The following is a 20,211-nucleotide window of genomic DNA, read 5'->3' as shown; positions in this document are numbered from 1 at the left end:
CCCTCCACGGCTATAGTGCTGTTAGTACCTCTACGGCTGATCTCATAGTTGTAGGTTCTATAGTGCTGTTAGTTCCTCCACGGCTGATCTCATAGTTGCAGGTTCTGTAGTGCTGTTAGTTCCTCCACGGCTGATCTCATAGTTGCAGGTTCTATAGTGCTGTTAGTTCCTCCACGGCTGATCTCATAGTTGCAGGTTCTATAGTGCTGTTAGTTCCTCCACGGCTGATCACATAGTTGCAGGTTCTATAGTGCTGTTAGTTCCTCCACGGCTGATCACATAGTTGCAGGTTCTATAGTGCTGTTAATCACCTAGAAAGGATAGGAAATGGTTAGTCATCCTTGTAAGCCATCAGCCATGTGTAAAAACAACCAACAGACTGACTGCGTCTGTTTGCTGTGTCTATGCTGCCAGGACATGCCTCAGACTGCTGCCAGGTCACAGCTGACATCCTGGATGTCTGCTAGAGGGAACATGTACTGTAAGCTGTTCATAGGAAGTTAACTGGCCAACTTCTCACCGGTACCTAGTAGTGCTGGGAATTGCCAGGGACCTCACGATACGATATTATCACCATACGTTGGTGCCGATGTGATATGTGTCACAATTCTCACAATTCTATATGTATTGCTATTCGATACTGTGATTTTATTAGGATTCCATGTTCCAAACATATTGCTCACCATATGTCTGCTGCAGAGGGACAGATAGCCAATGGAAAACAAGTTTTGATCTGGCATGGAAATAAAAGTACTAAAAACAAATTGGCTACTTATTTAAAAAGAAGATGGAGAAAAAAGTTTTGGTACAGCTAAGCAGCGCAAAAATGTAAATTGCGATAGTCATAATTATGCGATATATCGTCATATTATCCTGATATGTTACTGTTTGGCTTTTTCCCCCTATTAGTAGTACCTAACCCCCCCCTCCTCTCAGTGTCTAACAAACAAATGTCTTCTCATTACAGGTTCTGATCTGGCCTTCCCTGCAGCTGTGGTCGATGACGTCATCTGCAGCAAGACCTTCCAGATCCTCTATAAGAACGAGGAGGTGGTTGTCAATGATGTGCTGGTGTTCAAAATCATGATGCTGCTGGATGAGAAGAAGGTAATGAAGCTAGATTGTAGGCTAAAACGAGGAAGCTAGACTGTAGGCTAAAACGAGGAAGCTAGACTGTAGGCTAAAACGAGGAAGCTAGACTGTAGGCTAAGATGAGGAGGCTAGACTGTAGGCTAAGCTGAGGAGGCTATAGACTGTAGGCTAAGCTGAGGAGGCTAGACTGTAGGCTAAGCTGAGGAGGCTAGACTGTAGGCTAAGCTGAGGAGGCTAGACTGTAGGCTAAGCTGAGGAGGCTAGACTGTAGGCTAAGCTGAGGAGGCTAGACTGTAGGCTAAGCTGAGGAGGCTAGACTGTAGGCTAAGCTGAGGAGGCTAGACTGTAGGCTAAGCTGAGGAGGCTAGACTGTAGGCGAAGCTGAGGAGGCTATAGGCTAAACTGAGGAAGCTATAGGCTAAGCTGAGGAGGCTATAGACTGTAGGCTAAGCTGAGGAGGCTATAGACTGTAGGCTAAGCTGAGGAGGCTAGACTGTAGGCTAAGCTGAGGAGGCTATAGACTGTAGGCTAAGCTGATGAGGCTAGACTGTAGGCTAAGCTGAGGAGGCTAGACTGTAGGCTAAGCTGAGGAGGCTAGACTGTAGGCTAAGCTGAGGAGGCTAGACTGTAGGCTAAGCTGAGGAGGCTAGACTGTAGGCTAAGCTGAGGAGGCTAGACTGTAGGCTAAGCTGAGGAGGCTATAGGCTAAACTGAGGAAGCTATAGGCTAAGCTGAGGAGGCTATAGACTGTAGGCTAAGCTGAGGAGGCTATAGACTGTAGGCTAAGCTGAGGAGGCTATAGACTGTAGGCTAAGCTGAGGAGGCTAGACTGTAGGCTAAGCTGAGGAGGCTAGACTGTAGGATAAAATAAGATGAGGAAGCTAGACTGTAGACTAAAATAAGATGAGGAAGCTAGACTGTAGGTTAAAATAAGATGAGGAAGCTAGACTGTAGGCTAAAATAAGCTGAGGAAGCTAGACTGTAGGCTAAAATAAGACGAGGAAGCTAGACTGTAGGCTAAGCTGAGGAAGCTAGACTGTAGGCTAAGACCGTGACCAATGACCAAGTTGTCGTTGTGCTGGTTAGAATCAGTTCTGCTATAGAGGACAATAGGCTGACTTTCACTGAGGCTCTGGCTAGCCTGTGTTCAAATGTCCACAGTAGCATACTACTTAGAATGCCCAATACAATGCTTCACACTGAGTGAGCTTGAGCTCCACTGCAGTGATCCATATGATTGGCCAATTAGATGCAGGCTATTTAGCCTAGATTTATTTAGATTTAATGTAGACAATTTAGCCTAATATCTCACATGGATATTGTTCACAATAGCAGGTTATAAAATAAATACCTGTTATGATGGTATGAATATAGGAGGAGAGATGTGGTATGATGGTATGGATATAGGAGGAGAGACATGGTATGGATATAGGAGGAGAGACGTGGTATGATGGTATGGATATAGGAAGAGAGACGTGGTATGATGGTATGGATATAGGAAGAGAGACGTGGTATGATGGTATGGATATAGGAAGAGAGACACGGTATGATGGTATGGATATAGGAAGAGAGACACGGTATGATGGGATAGTTATAGGAGGAGAGACGTGGTATGATGGTATGGATATAGGAAGAGAGACGTGGTATGATGGTATGGATATAGGAAGAGAGACGTGGTATGATGGTATGGATATAGGAAGAGAGACACGGTATGGATATAGGAAGAGAGATGTGGTATGATGGTATGGATATAGGAGGAGAGACGTGGTATGATGGTATGGATATAGGAAGAGAGACGTGGTATGGATATAGGAAGAGAGATGTGGTATGATGGTATGGATATAGGAAGAGAGATGTGGTATGATGGTATGGATATAGGAAGAGAGACGTGGTATGGATATAGGAAGAGAGACGTGGTATGATGGTATGGATATAGGAGGAGAGACGTGGTATGATGGTATGGATATAGGAAGAGAGATGTGGTATGATGGTATGGATATAGGAGGAGAGACGTGGTATGATGGTATGGATATAGGAAGAGAGACGTGGTATGATGGTATGGATATAGGAGGAGAGACGTGGTATGATGGTATGGATATAGGAAGAGAGACGATGATGGTATGGATATACAGTGCCTTGCGAAAGTATTCGGCCCCCTTGAACTTTGCGACCTTTTGCCACATTTCAGGCTTCAAACATAAAGATATAAAACTGTATTTTTTTGTGAAGAATCAACAACAAGTGGGACACAATCATGAAGTGGAACGACATTTATTGGATATTTCAAACATTTTTAACAAATCAAAAACTGAAAAATTGGGCGTGCAAAATTATTCAGCCCCTTTACTTTCAGTGCAGCAAACTCTCTCCAGAAGTTCAGTGAGGATCTCTGAATGATCCAATGTTGACCTAAATGACTAATGATGATAAATACAATCCACCTGTATGTAATCAAGTCTCCGTATAAATGCACCTGCACTGTGATAGTCTCAGAGGTCCGTTAAAAGCGCAGAGAGCATCATGAAGAACAAGGAACACACCAGGCAGGTCCGAGATACTGTTGTGAAGAAGTTTAAAGCCCGATTTGGATACAAAAAGATTTCCCAAGCTTTAAACATCCCAAGGAGCACTGTGCAAGCGATAATATTGAAATGGAAGGAGTATCAGACCACTGCAAATCTACCAAGACCTGGCCGTCCCTCTAAACTTTCAGCTCATACAAGGAGAAGACTGATCAGAGATGCAGCCAAGAGGCCCATGATCACTCTGGATGAACTGCAGAGATCTACAGCTGAGGTGGGAGACTCTGTCCACAGGACAACAATCAGTCATATATTGCACAAATCTGGCCTTTATGGAAGAGTGGCAAGAAGAAAGACATTTCTTAAAGATATCCATAAAAAGTGTTGTTTAAAGTTTGCCACAAGCCACCTGGGAGACACACCAAACATGTGGAAGAAGGTGTTCTGGTCAGATGAAACCAAAACTTTGGCAACAATGCAAAACGTTATGTTTGGCGTAAAAGCAGCACAGCTCATCACACTGAACACACCATCCCCACTGTCAAACATGGTGGTGGCAGCATCATGGTTTGGGCCTGCTTTTCTTCAGCAGGGACAGGGAAGATGGTTCAAATTGATGGGAAGATGGATGGAGCCAAATACAGGACCATTCTGGAAGAAAACCTGATGGAGTCTGCAAAAGACCTGAGACTGGGATGGAGATTTGTCTCCCAACAAGACAATGATCCAAAACATAAAGCAAAATCTACAATGGAATGGTTCAAAAATAAACATATCCAGGTGTTAGAATGGCCAAGTCAAATTCCAGACCTGAATCCAATCGAAAATCTGTGGAAAGAACTGAAAACTGCTGTTCACAAATGCTCTCCATCCAACCTCACTGAGCTCGAGCTGTTTTGCAAGGAGGAATGGGAAAAAATGTCAGTCTCTCGATGTGCAAAACTGATAGAGACATACCCCAAGCGACTTACAGCTGTAATCGCAGCAAAAGGTGGCGCTACAAAGTATTAACTTAAGGGGGCTGAATAATTTTGCACGCCCAATTTTTCAGTTTTTGATTTGTTAAAAAAGTTTGGAATATCCAAAAATTTCGTTCCACTTCATGATTGTGTCCCACTTGTTGTTGATTCTTCACAAAAAAAATACAGTTTTATATCTTTATGTTTGAAGCCTGAAATGTGGCAAAAGGTCGCAAAGTTCAAGGGGGCCGAATACTTTCGCAAGGCACTGTAGGAAGAGAGAGGTGGTATGATGGGATGGTTATAGGAGGAGAGACGTGGTATGATGGTATGGATATAGGAAGAGAGACGTGGTATGATGGTATGGATATAGGAAGAGAGACACGGTATGGTTTTTCCACTCTGAAGGGTTTCCTCTGATTTCTATCCATTCATACTAATGTACTACTAAGAATGCATGTCCAGTACTGCACATTGCTTCATACTACGTAGTACGTACTACTAAGAATGCATGTCCAGTACTGCACATTGCTTCATACTACGTAGTACGTACTACTAAGAATGCATGTCCAGTACTGCACATTACTTCATACTACGTAGTACGTACTACTAAGAATGCATGTCCAGTACTGCACATTGCTTCATACTACGTAGTACGTACTACTAAGAATTCATGCCCAGTACTGCACATTGCTTCATACTACGTAGTACGTACTACTAAGAATTCATGCCCAGTACTGCATATTGCTTCATACTACGTAGTACGTACTACTAAGAATGCATGTCCAGTACTGCACATTACTTTATACTACGTAGTACGTACTACTAAGAATGCATGCCCAGTACTGCACATTGCTTCATACTACGTAGTACGTACTACTAAGAATGCATGTCCAGTACTGCACATTACTTTATACTACGTAGTACGTACTAATAAGAATGCATGTCCAGTACTGCACATTGCTTCATACTACGTAGTACGTACTACTAAGAATTCATGCCCAGTACTGCATATTGCTTCATACTACGTAGTACGTACTACTAAGAATGCATGCCCAGTACTGCACATTGCTTCATACTACGTAATACGTACTAATAAGAATTCATGCCCAGTACTGCATATTGCTTCATACTACGTAGTACGTACTACTAAGAATGCATGCCCAGTACTGCACATTGCTTCATACTACGTAATACGTACTAATAAGAATGCATGCCCAGTACTGCACATTGCTTCATACTACGTAATACGTACTAATAAGAATGCATGCCCAGTATTGCACATTGCTTCATACTACGTAGTACGTACTAGAGGTCGACCGATTAATCGGAATGGCCGAGTTTTCATAACAATTGGAAATCGGTATTTTTGGGTGCCGATTATTTAAATTTTTACACCTTTATTTAATCTTTATTTAACTAGGCAAGTCAGTTAAGAACACATTTTTATTTTCAATGGCGGCCTAGGAACGGTGGGCTAACTGCCTCGTTCAGGGGCAGAAAGACAGATTTTCACCTTGTCAGCTCGGGGGATCCAATCTTGCAACCTACAGTTAACTAGTCCAACGCAATAACGACCTGCCTCTCTCTCGTTGTACTCCACAAGGAGACTGCCTGTTACGCAAATGCAGTAAGCCAAGGTAAGTTGCTAGATAGCATTAAATTTATCTTATGAAAAACAATCAATCATAATCACTAGTTAACTACACATGGTTGATGATATTACTAGATATTATCTAGCGTGTCCTGTGTTGCATATAATCTGACTGAGCATACAAGTATCTAAGTATCTGACTGAGCGGTGGTAGGCAGAAGCAGGCGCGTAAACATTCATTCGAACAGCACTTTCGTGTGTTTTGCCAGTAGCTCTTCGTTGTGCGTCAAGCATTGCGCTGTTTATGACTTCAAACCTATCAACTCCTGAGATGAGGCTGGTGTAACCGAAGTGAAATGGCTGGCTAGATAGCGTTTCAAACATTTCACTCGCTCTGAGCCTTGGGGTGGTTGTTTCCCTTGCTCTGCATGGGTAACGCTGCTTCGATGTGGTGGCTGTTGTCGTTTTGCTGCTGGTTCGAGCCCAGGGAGGAGCGAGGAGAGGGATGGAAGCTATACTGTTACACTGGCAATACTAAAGTGCCTATAAGAACATCCAATAGTCAAAGGTTAATGAAATACAAAGAGGGAAATGGTATAGAGGGAAATAGGGATATTGAAGACTCATGTTAAAAGGAACCACCAGCTTTCATATGTTCTCATGTTCTGAGCAAGGAACTGAAACGTTAGCTTTCTTACATGGCACATATTGCACTTTTACTTTCTTCTCCAACACTTTGTTTTTGCATTATTTAAACCAAATTGAACATGTTTCATTATCTACTTGAGGCTAAATTGATTTTATTGATGTATTATATTAAGTTAAAATAAGTGTTAATTCAATATTGTTGTAATTGTCATTATTACAAATACATATATTTTTTAAATCGGCCGATTAATCGGTATCGGCTTTTTTTGGTCCTCCAATAATCGGTATCGGCGTTGAAAAATCATAATCGGTCGACCTCTAGTACGTACTACTAAGAATGCATGCCCAGTACTGCACATTGCTTCATACTAAGTAGTACGCTAGTGAATGGTGCTCTTGGGTTGTTGTCATGGTGGAAATCAGTTCCTCTGTCGATGGGAGAAAGGCTCACTGTCACTATCACTCACTCCGTTTCTTTTCCCCCTCTGAAATGATTGTTTCCCCTGTCTGTTTCTATCCCTCTTCAGGTAGAAGAATCCCTCAATGACATGGACTTCCAGCTGTCTCTGGAGTTATACTTCACAGATGGAGACTTCTCGTACGTTTCATCATGGCCGAACACTGTGCTTCTTATGCTGTTACCAAACCTGTGTTCAAACACCATTTGAAGTCTTAGATACTGTACTTCTAGTGTTTTCTTTAGCCTGCCCAGACAGCCAGATGGATGGGGGTGGCAGGTTTGCAACTAAAACACCAGACAAGCTCATTCAACCCCAGATAAAGTTTTTTAAATTCTTCATGTAGTATTTTAACCCAGATCTGGCTATTTTTAGATGAAGATTGTGTTTTTGGATCTCTGCTATGGTGTCCTTAATAAACCCGTCTGCCGGCACTTTTTAGACACGTCTGATGGGGTCTGTTTATACCAAGGGAGTGTGCAGCAGTGCATTTCAAGTCGAATATTTCCCAATACTTTAGATGGAAACATTGCGCATAGTTTTTTAATATTCTTTATGCATCTATATGAATACATTTTTCTATTGTATGATTTGAGTTTCTCCAGCAGATACGTTCTTTCCCACTAGGCCCGAGGAGCTCAGCTCCCTGCAGAACATCAGCAGTCGTTCGCTCCGCTTGCACTTTAGCCTGAACCGAGGCATCCACCAACACATCAATATCATGTTCGACTACTTCCACCTGTCTGTCGTCTCTATGGCCGTCCACGCATCCCTGGTTGCCCTGCACCAACCCCTCATCAGGTAACACCCCCCCCCCCCCCCCCCCCCACTGTATAGGATATATCATCACGTTCATAAATAAGCATAAGTCTCTGGATAAGAGCGTCTGCTAAATGACTAAGATGTAAATCTACACTATATTTATCCAGCCTCCAGTTTAGACTTTGTCTTCAGTGCAGTATAACTGAAAGGTGTTGACCAGTAAGGCCTGATTCCTTAATGGCTGTTGTCTGTTGTAGTTTCCCCCGGCTAGTGAAGAGTACATGGCTGAATCGCACCGCCCCCCAGCAGAGTAAAGACTCTGTCATCCCGGCCCTGGAGAATGTGGTGTTTGGAACCAGCTATGTCAAACAGCTGTCTGCTGATGTAAGTATAGATTAGGCCTCAGGGCTGTCTTCCTCTAAAAAAAATGTTTCTCGTCTGAGTTGTCTGTTCTAAAACATGTATTTTTCCATATATTGATACACCCTATAAAATCAACTATATGTACTGAGCTTGTCTGATGCTTTAAGGGCACTGTGATTGAATAATTAAGACGCACAGATGACTCAAGACGGAGCCAGAGATCAACATAACCAAAATAAAAATACATTTTCCCCGACCCTCCTCCTCCCGCTCCTGCTATGACGTTTCCACTGGATCAGACCATGATATGTTTCCCTTTTATCGATGGGAGAAAGATGGAAAGAATTTTCAAATACATTGAGGAACTATTGTCTTTCTCAATGGATGTAAAAATATACTTTGTTCACCTGCTGTTTGGGGTAAAGAAATAAACACTTTGAGAAGATCCACAGCTCATTAGTGGTGATGAGTTAAGACAATCACAGATACTATCAGACTTCCCCAAATAGGCACATTTCTACATAGGCCAGGTAGCCTAGGTCTACATCTATGGATAATCAGGTGCACGTCCTTAAACAATATTAACAGCAGCGCTCCAAACATAATACAATGAATAAATTGACCAAACTCTTAAATGGAATGAAATAAACCAAAATGTGTCTCTCACGAGTGTAGCACAGGTTGTGAGCTCTGCAAACAACGTGTTCACTCTGACATGGAGAATGGTAATTACAAACCAATTAGTCCTCAACCTCCAGATTAATCAGTCATCTCTCACTAATGGCTTCTAGTAGCTCCTCTTCTTCCCTGACTGTAGGCCAAATAATAATATGTTGAATCCATTAACAGAAATGACCGGAACAAAACAAACATAGATAGATGAGATATGATGAGAATGAAAGGTTCTACTGGTGTTATGTGTCATGGTGAATTGATAGAATTTAACAATCGAAGGGCAAACTATTCACGCAGTTAATATGAAACAATGAATTGGCCGGAGAAGATGCATTCTGAAGAATGAGTGTTCCGCTGACAGGGACAATCTGCTAGTAATGACTTCTATAAGAGTGAGTGTTCTGCTGCCAGGGACAAGCTGCTAGTAATGACTTCTATAAGAATGAGTGTTCCGCTGACAGGGACAATCTGCTAGTAATGACTTCTATAAGAGTGAGTGTTCTGCTGCCAGGGACAAGCTGCTAGTAATGACTTCTATAAGAATGAGTGTTCTGCTGACAGGGACAATCTGCTAGTAATGACTTCTATAAGAATGAGTGTTCTGCTGACAGGGACAATCCGCTAGTAATGACTTCTATAAGAATGAGTGTTCCGCTGACAGGGACAATCTGCTAGTAATGACTTCTATAAGAGTGAGTGTTCCGCTGACAGGGACAAGCTGCTAGTAATGACTTCTATAAGAATGAGTGTTCTGCTGCTAGTAATGACTTCTATAAGAATGAGTGTTCCGCTGACAGGGACAAGCTGCTAGTAATGACTTCTATAAGAATGAGTGTTCCGCTGACAGGGACAAGCTGCTAGTAATGACTTCTATAAGAGTGAGTGTTCCGCTGACAGGGACAAGCTGCTAGTAATGACTTCTATAAGAATGAGTGTTCTGCTGCTAGTAATGACTTCTATAAGAATGAGTGTTCTGCTGCCAGGGACAAGCTGCTAGTAATGACTTCTATAAGAGTGAGTGTTCTGCTGCCAGGGACAAGCTGCTAGTAATGACTTCTATAAGAATGAGTGTTCTGCTGCTAGTAATGACTTCTATAAGAATGAGTGTTCTGCTGACAGGGACAATCTGCTAGTAATGACTTCTATAAGAATGAGTGTTCTGCTGACAGGGACAATCTGCTAGTAATGACTTCTATAAGAATGAGTGTTCTGCTGCTAGTAATGACTTCTATAAGAATGAGTGTTCTGCTGACAGGGACAATCTGCTAGTAATGACTTCTATAAGAATGAGTGTTCTGCTGACAGGGACAAGCTGCTAGTAATGACTTCTATAAGAGTGAGTGTTCTGCTGACAGGGACAATCTGCTAGTAATGACTTCTATAAGAATGAGTGTTCTGCTGACAGGGACAAGCTGCTAGTAATGACTTCTATAAGAATGAGTGTTCTGCTGACAGGGACAAGCTGCTAGTAATGACTTCTATAAGAATGAGTGTTCTGCTGCTAGTAATGACTTCTATAAGAATGAGTGTTCTGCTGCCAGGGACAAGCTGTACTTCATAAAGACTGTAAGGTACAGGGCAGAAGGAAAACAAGTTGTGGTAGGAGAGGTTATTGACCGATGAGATGGGGAAGAAGAAGCTCTACTAGAAACCATTAGGGAGAGATGTTGGATTTAGCTGGAGGTCTAAGAGTAACTGGTTTGTAATAACACCGACATGGAGAAGGGGAGCTAATAGCTACCCCCCTACCCCCCCCCCCCACACACACACACACACACACACACACACAGGGTTGATGCCTGAATGCAACATGTTCACTGAAGTGGAATGCTAGAGACAATGCTCAGTCCCCTTGTCACTCTAAGATACATGCAGCAAGACCTAATGGGGCAGCTCAGAACACACACACAGACACACAGAGAGAGCTCAGAAAGCAGTGAAATCCATCGACCTCTTCTCCTAGTTTCATAACAGCCATCCTCCTTAGTAATGGCTATCCAGTCAGTGGTACCATACAGGTTATTTCACATCATATTATTTGCAGGCAGTAAATGGAAGGGATAAGGGTTATATGATTCATATTAATTGCAGGCAGTAAATGGAAGGGATAAGGGTTATATGATTCATATTATTTGCAGGCAGTAAATGGAAGGGATAAGGGTTATGATTCATATCATGTTCGAGCTGCATATTTTATATGTTACATTTTGCCAGATGACAGGTCTGATGAGATGCTGGTCTATGACTGATGTATTTGGGGAAGCCAGCTAATTCTTCCCATAACAGACGGAAAATGTGATCAGATAAGAAATATCTTGGCCCATTAGAAATATCTTGGCCCATTAGAAAGATCTTGGCCCATTAGAAAGATCTTGGCCAATTAGAAAGATCTTGGCGTGTAAGAAAGATCTTGGCCCATTAGAAAGATCTTGGCCCGCTAGAAAGATCTTGGCCCATTTAGAAAGATCGTGGCCCATTTAGAAAGATCGGGGCCCATTTAGAAAGATCTTGGCCCATTTAGAAAGATCTTGGCCCATTTAGAAAGATCTTGGCCCATTTAGAAAGATCTTGGCCCATTTAGAAAGATCTTGGCATAGGCAAAGCAGCATAATAGTATCAATAGAATAAAAGGGGAACAATGGATTTGAAGTTTAGGAAGCAGCCATTACTTAGTAAACCAGAAAGCAGTGCAATGAGGAATCCATTCTCTTCTCTGTGACCTTGTCTTGACTGTGTGTGTGTCACAGCATCTGTGACTTGTTATAGCCTGTTATGACCTGTTATTTATGACCTGTTATTAACACCCTGTGTGTCTCCCTCCCTTCAGGGCAGAACATTCCTGGTGTCAGACCAATGTCTGCAGCATGCATTCAGTCTTCACCACAGTCTCTGTGCCAGCCTACTGCTGGCCTACCAGGGCCTGTTTGGTTACTTCACCTCCGTCAGCAAGGACCTGCCCTCCTCACACCGCATGGAGCTAGGTAGACCTACACTACACCATGGTAACACTAGAAACAGTCAGTCACACACCCATCACATTGCCAGGTGGTTGCATGGAGAAAAACAGTGTCAACTGAAATGGAAAGAATCTCCAGGATGTTGATGCTCCACAGATGTAATGGATCTGTGGCGCTGACAGACTGGGTCATTCCCCCATAGTCCATTTATTACCTCAGTTTTGGCATTGACATTACAACACTGGACCTGCAGCTTGATTTGACTGCAGGGTTTGAGTTGAAGAATTAGATTTAGAGAGCCCTGATACCCAGTGAGAGAATTACAGGACATTCAACTGTGTATTACACCTCAACATGATCCAGAAACACACACCTCTAGCCTGCTGCCAGACTTTACTGTTAGAACGCTCTTGTTTAATGTTGTGCTCTTCTCTCTCTTGCTTTTTCCAATGTCTGTATCTAGAATGAGTATGATGTATTGTACATTTGTCTTCATCAACTGGCTGTGTTGTTTATCATAGTATTTGCATGTCATCATTTGCTCCCTGCCTCCTACAAAAATAATTCCTTTCAGCCGTTCTAGAAGGAAGTTGATGGTAGTAGTTGACTTGCTCACCCTTGGAGTCACAACATCAACTCTCCTCCCTACAACTAGCTGTGGTCTGGTGCTTCACAGACTGTTAGTCACAGTCACAACATCAACTCTCCTCCCTACAACTAGCTGTGGTCTGGTGCTTCACAGACTGTTAGTCACAGTCACAACATCAACTCTCCTCCCTACAACTAGCTGTGGTCTGGTGCTTCACAGACTGTTAGTCACAGTCACAACATCAACTCTCCTCCCTACAACTAGCTGTGGTCTGGTGCTTCACAGACTGTTAGTCACAACATCAACTCTCCTCCCTACAACTAGCTGTGGTCTGGTGCTTCACAGACTGTTAGTCACAGTCACAACATTAACTCTCCTCCCTACAACTAGCTGTGGTCTGGTGCTTCACAGACTGTTAGTCACAGTCACAACATCAACTCTCCTCCCTTCAACTAGCTGTGGTCTGGTGCTTCACAGACTGTTAGTCACAGTCACAACATCAACTCTCCTCCCTACAACTAGCTGTGGTCTGGTGCTTCACAGACTGTTAGTCACAGTCACAACATCAACTCTCCTCCCTACAACTAGCTGTGGTCTGGTGCTTCAGACTGTTAGTCACAGTCACAACATCAACTCTCCTCCCTACAACTAGCTGTGGTCTGGTGCTTCACAGACTGTTAGTCACAGTCACAACATCAACTCTCCTCCCTACAACTAGCTGTGGTCTGGTGCTTCAGACTGTTAGTCACAACATCAACTCTCCTCCCTACAACTAGCTGTGGTCTGGTGCTTCACAGACTGTTAGTCACAGTCACAACATCAACTCTCCTCCCTACAACTAGCTGTGGTCTGGTGCTTCAGACTGTTAGTCACAACATCAACTCTCCTCCCTACAACTAGCTGTGGTCTGGTGCTTCACAGACTGTTAGTCACAGTCACAACATCAACTCTCCTCCCTACAACTAGCTGTGGTCTGGTGCTTCAGACTGTTAGTCACAACATCAACTCTCCTCCCTACAACTAGCTGTGGTCTGGTGCTTCACAGACTGTTAGTCACAGTCACAACAAATGTTTCATCCTGAACATGATCAAGTACTTATTAATCCATTCTAACCTTAGAGGGCATAGTAACAACAACAGCAAGGTTAAACATGCCCTTATATATGTGCCAATCACTCCTACTAGCCAAGCCCAGCATGCAAGTCCTTTATGAGAGAGTACTGAGAAGACCCTTCCCTCCAGACCAAAGGCACGTCTTTATAGGTATGTCCCCCCTACCTGAACCCTACCCTCCGTCCCTTCCCTCTACACTCAGTTCAACCTGCTTCTTCATATCTTTTCTTTTCCCGTTTGGTTTCTTTGCTTTCTCCTCTTTTGGTTCCTTTTTCCCCACACACCTGGTAATCTTTCTGTGTGCTTCAATGCCTCAGTCTTTCAGTCACTATAACTCCTAGAGGTCAGTGCCTGTCATAGTCCTCTGTCTGTCATTTATTCACACACTTCCTTCTCCCCACAGGTGGGCCTTCTTCTTCTTGTCTTCTTCTGTCAGTCATATCTCTGGGGGCCAGGTCTCTCTCTCTCTGGCTCTCTTCTTCTAGTCCTTTTCTGTCACAGTCATATCTCTGGGGGCCAGGTCTCTCTCTCTCTGGCTCTCTTCTTCTAGTCCTTTTCTGTCACAGTCATATCTCTGGGGGCCAGGTCTCTCTCTCTCTGGCTCTCTTCTTCTAGTCCTTTTCTGTCACAGTCATATCTCTGGGGGCCAGGTCTCTCTCTCTCTGGCTCTCTTCTTCTTGTCCTTTTCTGTCACAGTCATATCTCTGGGGGCCAGGTCTCTCTCTCTCTGGCTCTCTTCTTCTAGTCCTTTTCTGTCACAGTCATATCTCTGGGGGCCAGGTCTCTCTCTCTCTGGCTCTCTTCTTCTAGTCCTTTTCTGTCACAGTCATATCTCTGGGGGCCAGGTCTCTCTCTCTCTGGCTCTCTTCTTCTAGTCCTTTTCTGTCACAGTCATATCTCTGGGGGACAGGTCTCTCTCTCTCTCCTTCTTCTAGTCCTTTTCTGTCACAGTCATATCTCTGGGGGCCAGGTCTCTCTCTCTCTGGCTCTCTTCTTCTAGTCCTTTTCTGTCACAGTCATATCTCTGGGGGCCAGGTCTCTCTCTCTGGCTCTCTTCTTCTAGTCCTTTTCTGTCACAGTCATATCTCTGGGGGCCAGGTCTCTCTCTCTCTGGCTCTCTTCTTCTTGTCTTTTTCTGTCACAGTCATATCTCTGGGGGCCAGGTCTCTCTCTCTCTCTCCTTCTTCTAGTCCTTTTCTGTCACAGTCATATCTCTGGGGGCCAGGTCTCTCTCTCTCTGGCTCTCTTCTTCTAGTCCTTTTCTGCCACAGTCATATCTCTCGGGGCCAGGTCTCTCTCTCTCTCTCTCTCTCTGGCTCTCTGGCTCTCTCTCTCTCTGGCTCTCTTCTATCTTCTAGTCCTTTTCTGCCACAGTCATATCTCTGGGGGCCAGGTCTCTCTCTCTCTCTCTCTCTCTCTCTCTCTCTCTCTCTCTCTCTCGCTCTCTCTCTGGCTCTCTTCTTGTCTTCTCTTCATCCATCTGATTGGCTCTTATGTCTAATGATACCGTTGATTTTCCAGCCTGTCTGTCAGACTTGACAGATCTGTATATGATTGTGGAATTGACAACAAAAAAGGACCTCTTTTAATGCTCTTTGTTTTGTTCTCCAGAGGAACTAGACGTTGAGAACCGTCTCACTGAGCTCTGTGATCAAGTCAAGGTACGATATTAGTTTCTGCCATCAGCTCACTGTCTGAGCCCTTTTCATAGTCAAGTCGATAGGTCTACTTAGTGGACTAATCACTTCCAGCACTATGGCAGGTCTCCCTGACCCAGATTAAAGTCCTGGACTTAAACTCCTGGACAAAGTTCTTCATTGAGTGTGATTGGATTTGAAATCAAATAGAGATGTGCTGACCTCAAGGAAACATGGAAGAATTGGAACAGGGCCTATGTTTGTGTTTTAGCTTGTCTTTGTGGCGCCCCCTGGTGTCTATACTGGGCTAATCCATGTCCCCCTCTCTCCAACAGCAGAGAGCGGAGAGCCCGGACGAGCTGGCAGAGCTGGTCAATATGAACCTGGCCCAGCTGTGTTCCCTCCTCATGGCCCTGTGGGGTCAGTTCCTGGAGGTGGTCTCACTGCAGGAGAATGTTGCTGCCCTGCTGGCTGTGGAACATCACACACTCAGAGTGAGTAGATTAGCAGCACCTAGCACCTCACTAACCCTGCTGACCGTGGAGCACCTCACTAACCCTGCTGACCGTGGAGCACCTCACTAACCGTGGAGCACCTCACTAACCCTGCTGACCGTGGAGCACCTCACTAACCCTGCTGACCATGGAGCACCTCACTAACCCTGCTGACCGTGGAGCACCTCACTAACCCTGCTGACCATGGAGCACCTCACTAACCGTGGAGCACCTCACTAACCCTGCTGACCATGGTGCACCTCACTAACCGTGGAGCACCTCACTAACCCTGCTGACCATGGTGCACCTCACTAACCGTGGAGCACCTCACTAACCGTGGAGCACCTCACTAACCCTGCTGACCGTGGAGCACCTCACTAACCCTGCTGACCATGGAGCACCTCACTAACCCTGCTGACCGTAATGCACCTCACTAACCGTGGAGCACCTCACTAACCCTGCTGACCGTGGAGCACCTCACTAACCCTGCTGACCGTGGAGCACCTCACTAACCCTGCTGACCGTGGAGCACCTCACTAACCCTGCTGACCGTGGAGCACCTCACTAACCCTGCTGACCGTGGAGCACCTCACTAACCCTGCTGACCGTGGAGCACCTCACTAACCCTGCTGACCGTGGAGCACCTCACTAACCCTGCTGACCGTGGAGCACCTCACTAACCCTGCTGACCATGGAGCACCTCACTAACCCTGCTGACCGTAATGCACCTCACTAACCCTGCTGACCGTAATGCACCTCACTAACCCTGCTGATCGTAATGCACCTCACTAACCCTGCTGACTGTGGAGCACCTCACTAACCCTGCTGACCGTGGAACACCTCACTAACCCTGCTGACCATGGTGCACCTCACTAACCCTGCTGACCATGGAGCACCTCACTAACCCTGCTGACCGTAATGCACCTCACTAACCGTGGAGCACCTCACTAACCCTGCTGACCGTGGTGCACCTCACTAACCCTGCTGACCGTGGAGCACCTCACTAACCCTGCTGACCGTGGAGCACCTCACTAACCCTGCTGACCGTAATGCACCTCACTAACCCTGCTGACCGTGGTGCACCTCACTAACCCTGCTGACCGTGGAGCACCTCACTAACCCTGCTGACCGTGGAGCACCTCACTAACCGTGGAGCACCTCACTAATCCTGCTGACCGTGGAGCACCTCACTAACCCTGCTGACCATGGAGCACCTCACTAACCCTGCTGACTGTGGAGCACCTCACTAACCCTGCTGACCATGGAGCACCTCACTAACCCTGCTGACTGTGGAGCACCTCACTAACCCTGCTGACTGTGGAGCACCTCACTAACCGTGGAGCACCTCACTAACCCTGCTGACCGTGGAGCACCTCACTAACCGTGGATCACCTCACTAACCCTGCTGACCGTGGAGCACCTCACTAACCCTGCTGACCGTGGAGCACCTCACTAACCCTGCTGACCATGGAGCACCTCACTAACCGTGGATCACCTCACTAACCCTGCTGACCGTGGAGCACCTCACTAACCCTGCTGACCGTGGAGCACCTCACTAACCCTGCTGACCGTGGAGCACCTCACTAACCGTGGATCACCTCACTAACCCTGCTGACCGTAATGCACCTCACTAACCCTGCTGACCATGGAGCACCTCACTAACCCTGCTGACCGTGGAGCACCTCACTAACCGTGGAGCACCTCACTAACCCAGCTGACCGTGGAGCACCTCACTAACCCAGCTGACCGTGGAGCACCTCACTAACCCTGCTGACCGTGGAGCACCTCACTAACCCAGCTGACCGTGGAGCACCTCACTAACCCTGCTGACCGTGGAGCACCTCACTAACCCTGCTGACCGTGGAGCACCTCACTAACCGTGGAGCACCTCACTAACCCTGCTGACCGTGGAGCACCTCACTAACCCAGCTGACCGTGGAGCACCTCACTAACCCTGCTGACCGTGGAGCACCTCACTAACCCTGCTGACCGTGGAGCACCTCACTAACCGTGGATCACCTCACTAACCCTGCTGACCGTAATGCACCTCACTAACCCAGCTGACCGTGGAGCACCTCACTAACCCTGCTGACCATGGAGCATCTCACTAACCCAGCTGACCGTGGAGCACCTCACTAACCCTGCTGACCATGGTGCACCTCACTAACCCTGCTGACCGTGGAGCACCTCACTAACCCTGCTGACCGTGGAGCACCTCACTAACCCTGCTGACCGTGGAGCACCTCACTCTGTTCATGTGTTCTCATTCTGGTCTCTTGCTCTCCATATTTCAGGTGCGGAGATTTGCAGAGGCCTTCTTTTGTCTGGAACACCCGAGACAAACGGCACTGGCCTATCAGGAATTACAGTAAGACAAATTACTAACGTGTGTGTGTGTGTGTGTCCTGTCTCTGTTTTTATAATTCATAAACCACCAATTCACAATAACAGAAAATGAAGATTTGTACCGTTTTATTTTTCCCTCCTCACGTCTTCTCTCCCCTCCTCACGTTTTCCCTCCCCTCCTCACGTCTTCTCTCCCCTCCTCACGTCTTCTCTCCCCTCCTCACGTCTTCTCTCCCCTCCTCACGTCTTCTCTCCCCTCCTCACGTCTTCTCTCCCCTCCTCACGTCTTCTCTCCCCTCCTCACGTCTTCTCTCCCCTCCTCACGTCTTCTCTCCCCTCCTCACGTCTTCTCTCCCCTCCTCACGTCTTCTCTCCCCTCCTCACGTCTTCTCTCCCCTCCTCACGTCTTCTCTCCCCTCCTCACGTCTTCTCTCCCCTCCTCACGTCTTCTCTCCCCTCCTCACGTCTTCCCTCCCCTCCTCACGTCTTCCCTCCCCTCCTCACGTCTTCTCTCCCCTCCTCACGTCTTCTCTCCCCTCCTCACGTCTTCTCTCCCCTCCTCACGTCTTCTCTCCCCTCCTCACGTCTTCTCTCCCCTCCTCACGTCTTCTCTCCCCTCCTCACGTCTTCTCTCCCCTCCTCACGTCTTCTCTCCCCTCCTCACGTCTTCTCTCCCCTCCTCACGTCTTCTCTCCCCTCCTCACGTCTTCTCTCCCCTCCTCACGTCTTCTCTCCCCTCCTCACGTCTTCTCTCCCCTCCTCACGTCTTCTCTCTCCTCCTCACGTCTTCCCTCTCTCCCCTTTTCCCTCTCTCTCCCCTCCTCACGTCTTCTCGCTCTCTCTCCCCTCTTCACGTCTTCTCCTGCTCTCTCTCCCCTCCTCACGTCAGTGCTCACAGCCACCAGCAGATGACCACAGCCATCAAGAGTTCCTCCTACTTCCTGTCTCTACCACCACTTCCTGTTGCATGTGCCGACCTGGACGGGGACGTCAGCTCCCTGCCAATCATCTTCGAGGACAGATACCTGGACTCTATCACGGAAGGTCAGCGACGCAATAGAAATAGAATGAAATAGATTCTGTTTCTATACTTCTATGAGTAATATGACAGACCGTTAGAGAGACAGCTATTTAAAGCAGGGATGTGATCACTTCAATTTAGAAAAGTCAGGAAAGTAAATATTGTTTTCGGGCTAGGTTATGATATATGTATAGAGGGTTATGTCATATAAGCAGGAATTTGTGATTAATCAGGGAAAATCACATTCACGCTTGCACTTTAAAATATCATTCCTACAATCACAGTAACTTGTTCATTTTAAGTGCCTTGAACATTTGAAGTGAGACTGGAAAGTGGCAACATGGAAGTGTTTCTTTGTCTTTCTCTATGAATATATTTGGTCTGTTGTGTATCGTCTCTCTATTTTCTGTCTGTTGATTCAGTTTACTATGGCAACACCATTTCACCTCATGTAATTCTGGGTATATGTAAATCTACTTGGTGGATAAAGGTCATTGAGATTTTCTCCGTACTCTGGTTTCCCTGCTTCAGATCGGGACGGGCCGTGGCTGGGCATACATAACCCCCGGAGTGGCTCCACGTCCTCCGGTAACTCTAAGGCCTCATCCTCTTCCACTGCAGCTGCCGCAGCATCCTTCCCCAGCCCCATCCTGGAGCCTCGGCCCCCAACCATGATGGACACAACCTGGCCCGATGACTGCCCAGACCTGCCCAAGTCCAAAGGTGTGTTGTTGTTATTTATAAGAATAGTTATCTATCATGATATCATGATTACTACGCTAGACGTTCAGATGATAGTTACTACGCTAGACGTTCAGGTGATAGTTACTACGCTAGACGTTCAGATGATAGTTACTACAGTACGCTAGACGTTCAGATGATAGTTACTACAGTACGCTAGACGTTCAGATGATAGTTACTACAGTACGCTAGACGTTCAGATGATAGTTACTACAGTACGCTAGACGTTCAGATGATAGT

The 20,211-nt window shown here is 45.9% G+C and overlaps 1 protein-coding gene across 5 annotated transcripts in view; it reads left to right on the top strand.

Moving 5' to 3' along the window:
• Positions 1-20,211, top strand: part of LOC110514479 (protein FAM135A) — a 54,277-nt gene that overhangs the window by 22,346 nt on the left and 11,720 nt on the right. For 2 of the 5 annotated variants that reach the window (XM_036960928.1, XM_036960924.1), the window contains 11 exons: positions 968-1,107; positions 7,343-7,413; positions 7,901-8,074; positions 8,293-8,419; positions 11,901-12,054; positions 13,805-13,882; positions 15,344-15,393; positions 15,705-15,863; positions 18,158-18,231; positions 19,099-19,253; positions 19,762-19,953. In XM_036960928.1, coding sequence (XP_036816823.1) covers positions 968-1,107; positions 7,343-7,413; positions 7,901-8,074; positions 8,293-8,419; positions 11,901-12,054; positions 13,805-13,882; positions 15,344-15,393; positions 15,705-15,863; positions 18,158-18,231; positions 19,099-19,253; positions 19,762-19,953 — 1,374 coding nt within the window. The remainder of the gene's footprint in view (positions 1-967; positions 1,108-7,342; positions 7,414-7,900; positions 8,075-8,292; positions 8,420-11,900; positions 12,055-13,804; positions 13,883-15,343; positions 15,394-15,704; positions 15,864-18,157; positions 18,232-19,098; positions 19,254-19,761; positions 19,954-20,211) is intronic. The other 3 variants (XM_036960925.1, XM_036960927.1, XM_036960926.1) reach the window with 3 other exon arrangements.

The sequence above is a fragment of the Oncorhynchus mykiss genome, chromosome 23 (assembly GCF_013265735.2).
Source record: "Oncorhynchus mykiss isolate Arlee chromosome 23, USDA_OmykA_1.1, whole genome shotgun sequence".
NCBI classification, from domain to species: domain Eukaryota; kingdom Metazoa; phylum Chordata; class Actinopteri; order Salmoniformes; family Salmonidae; genus Oncorhynchus; species Oncorhynchus mykiss.
This window is presented reverse-complemented; position numbering and strand designations above follow the sequence as displayed.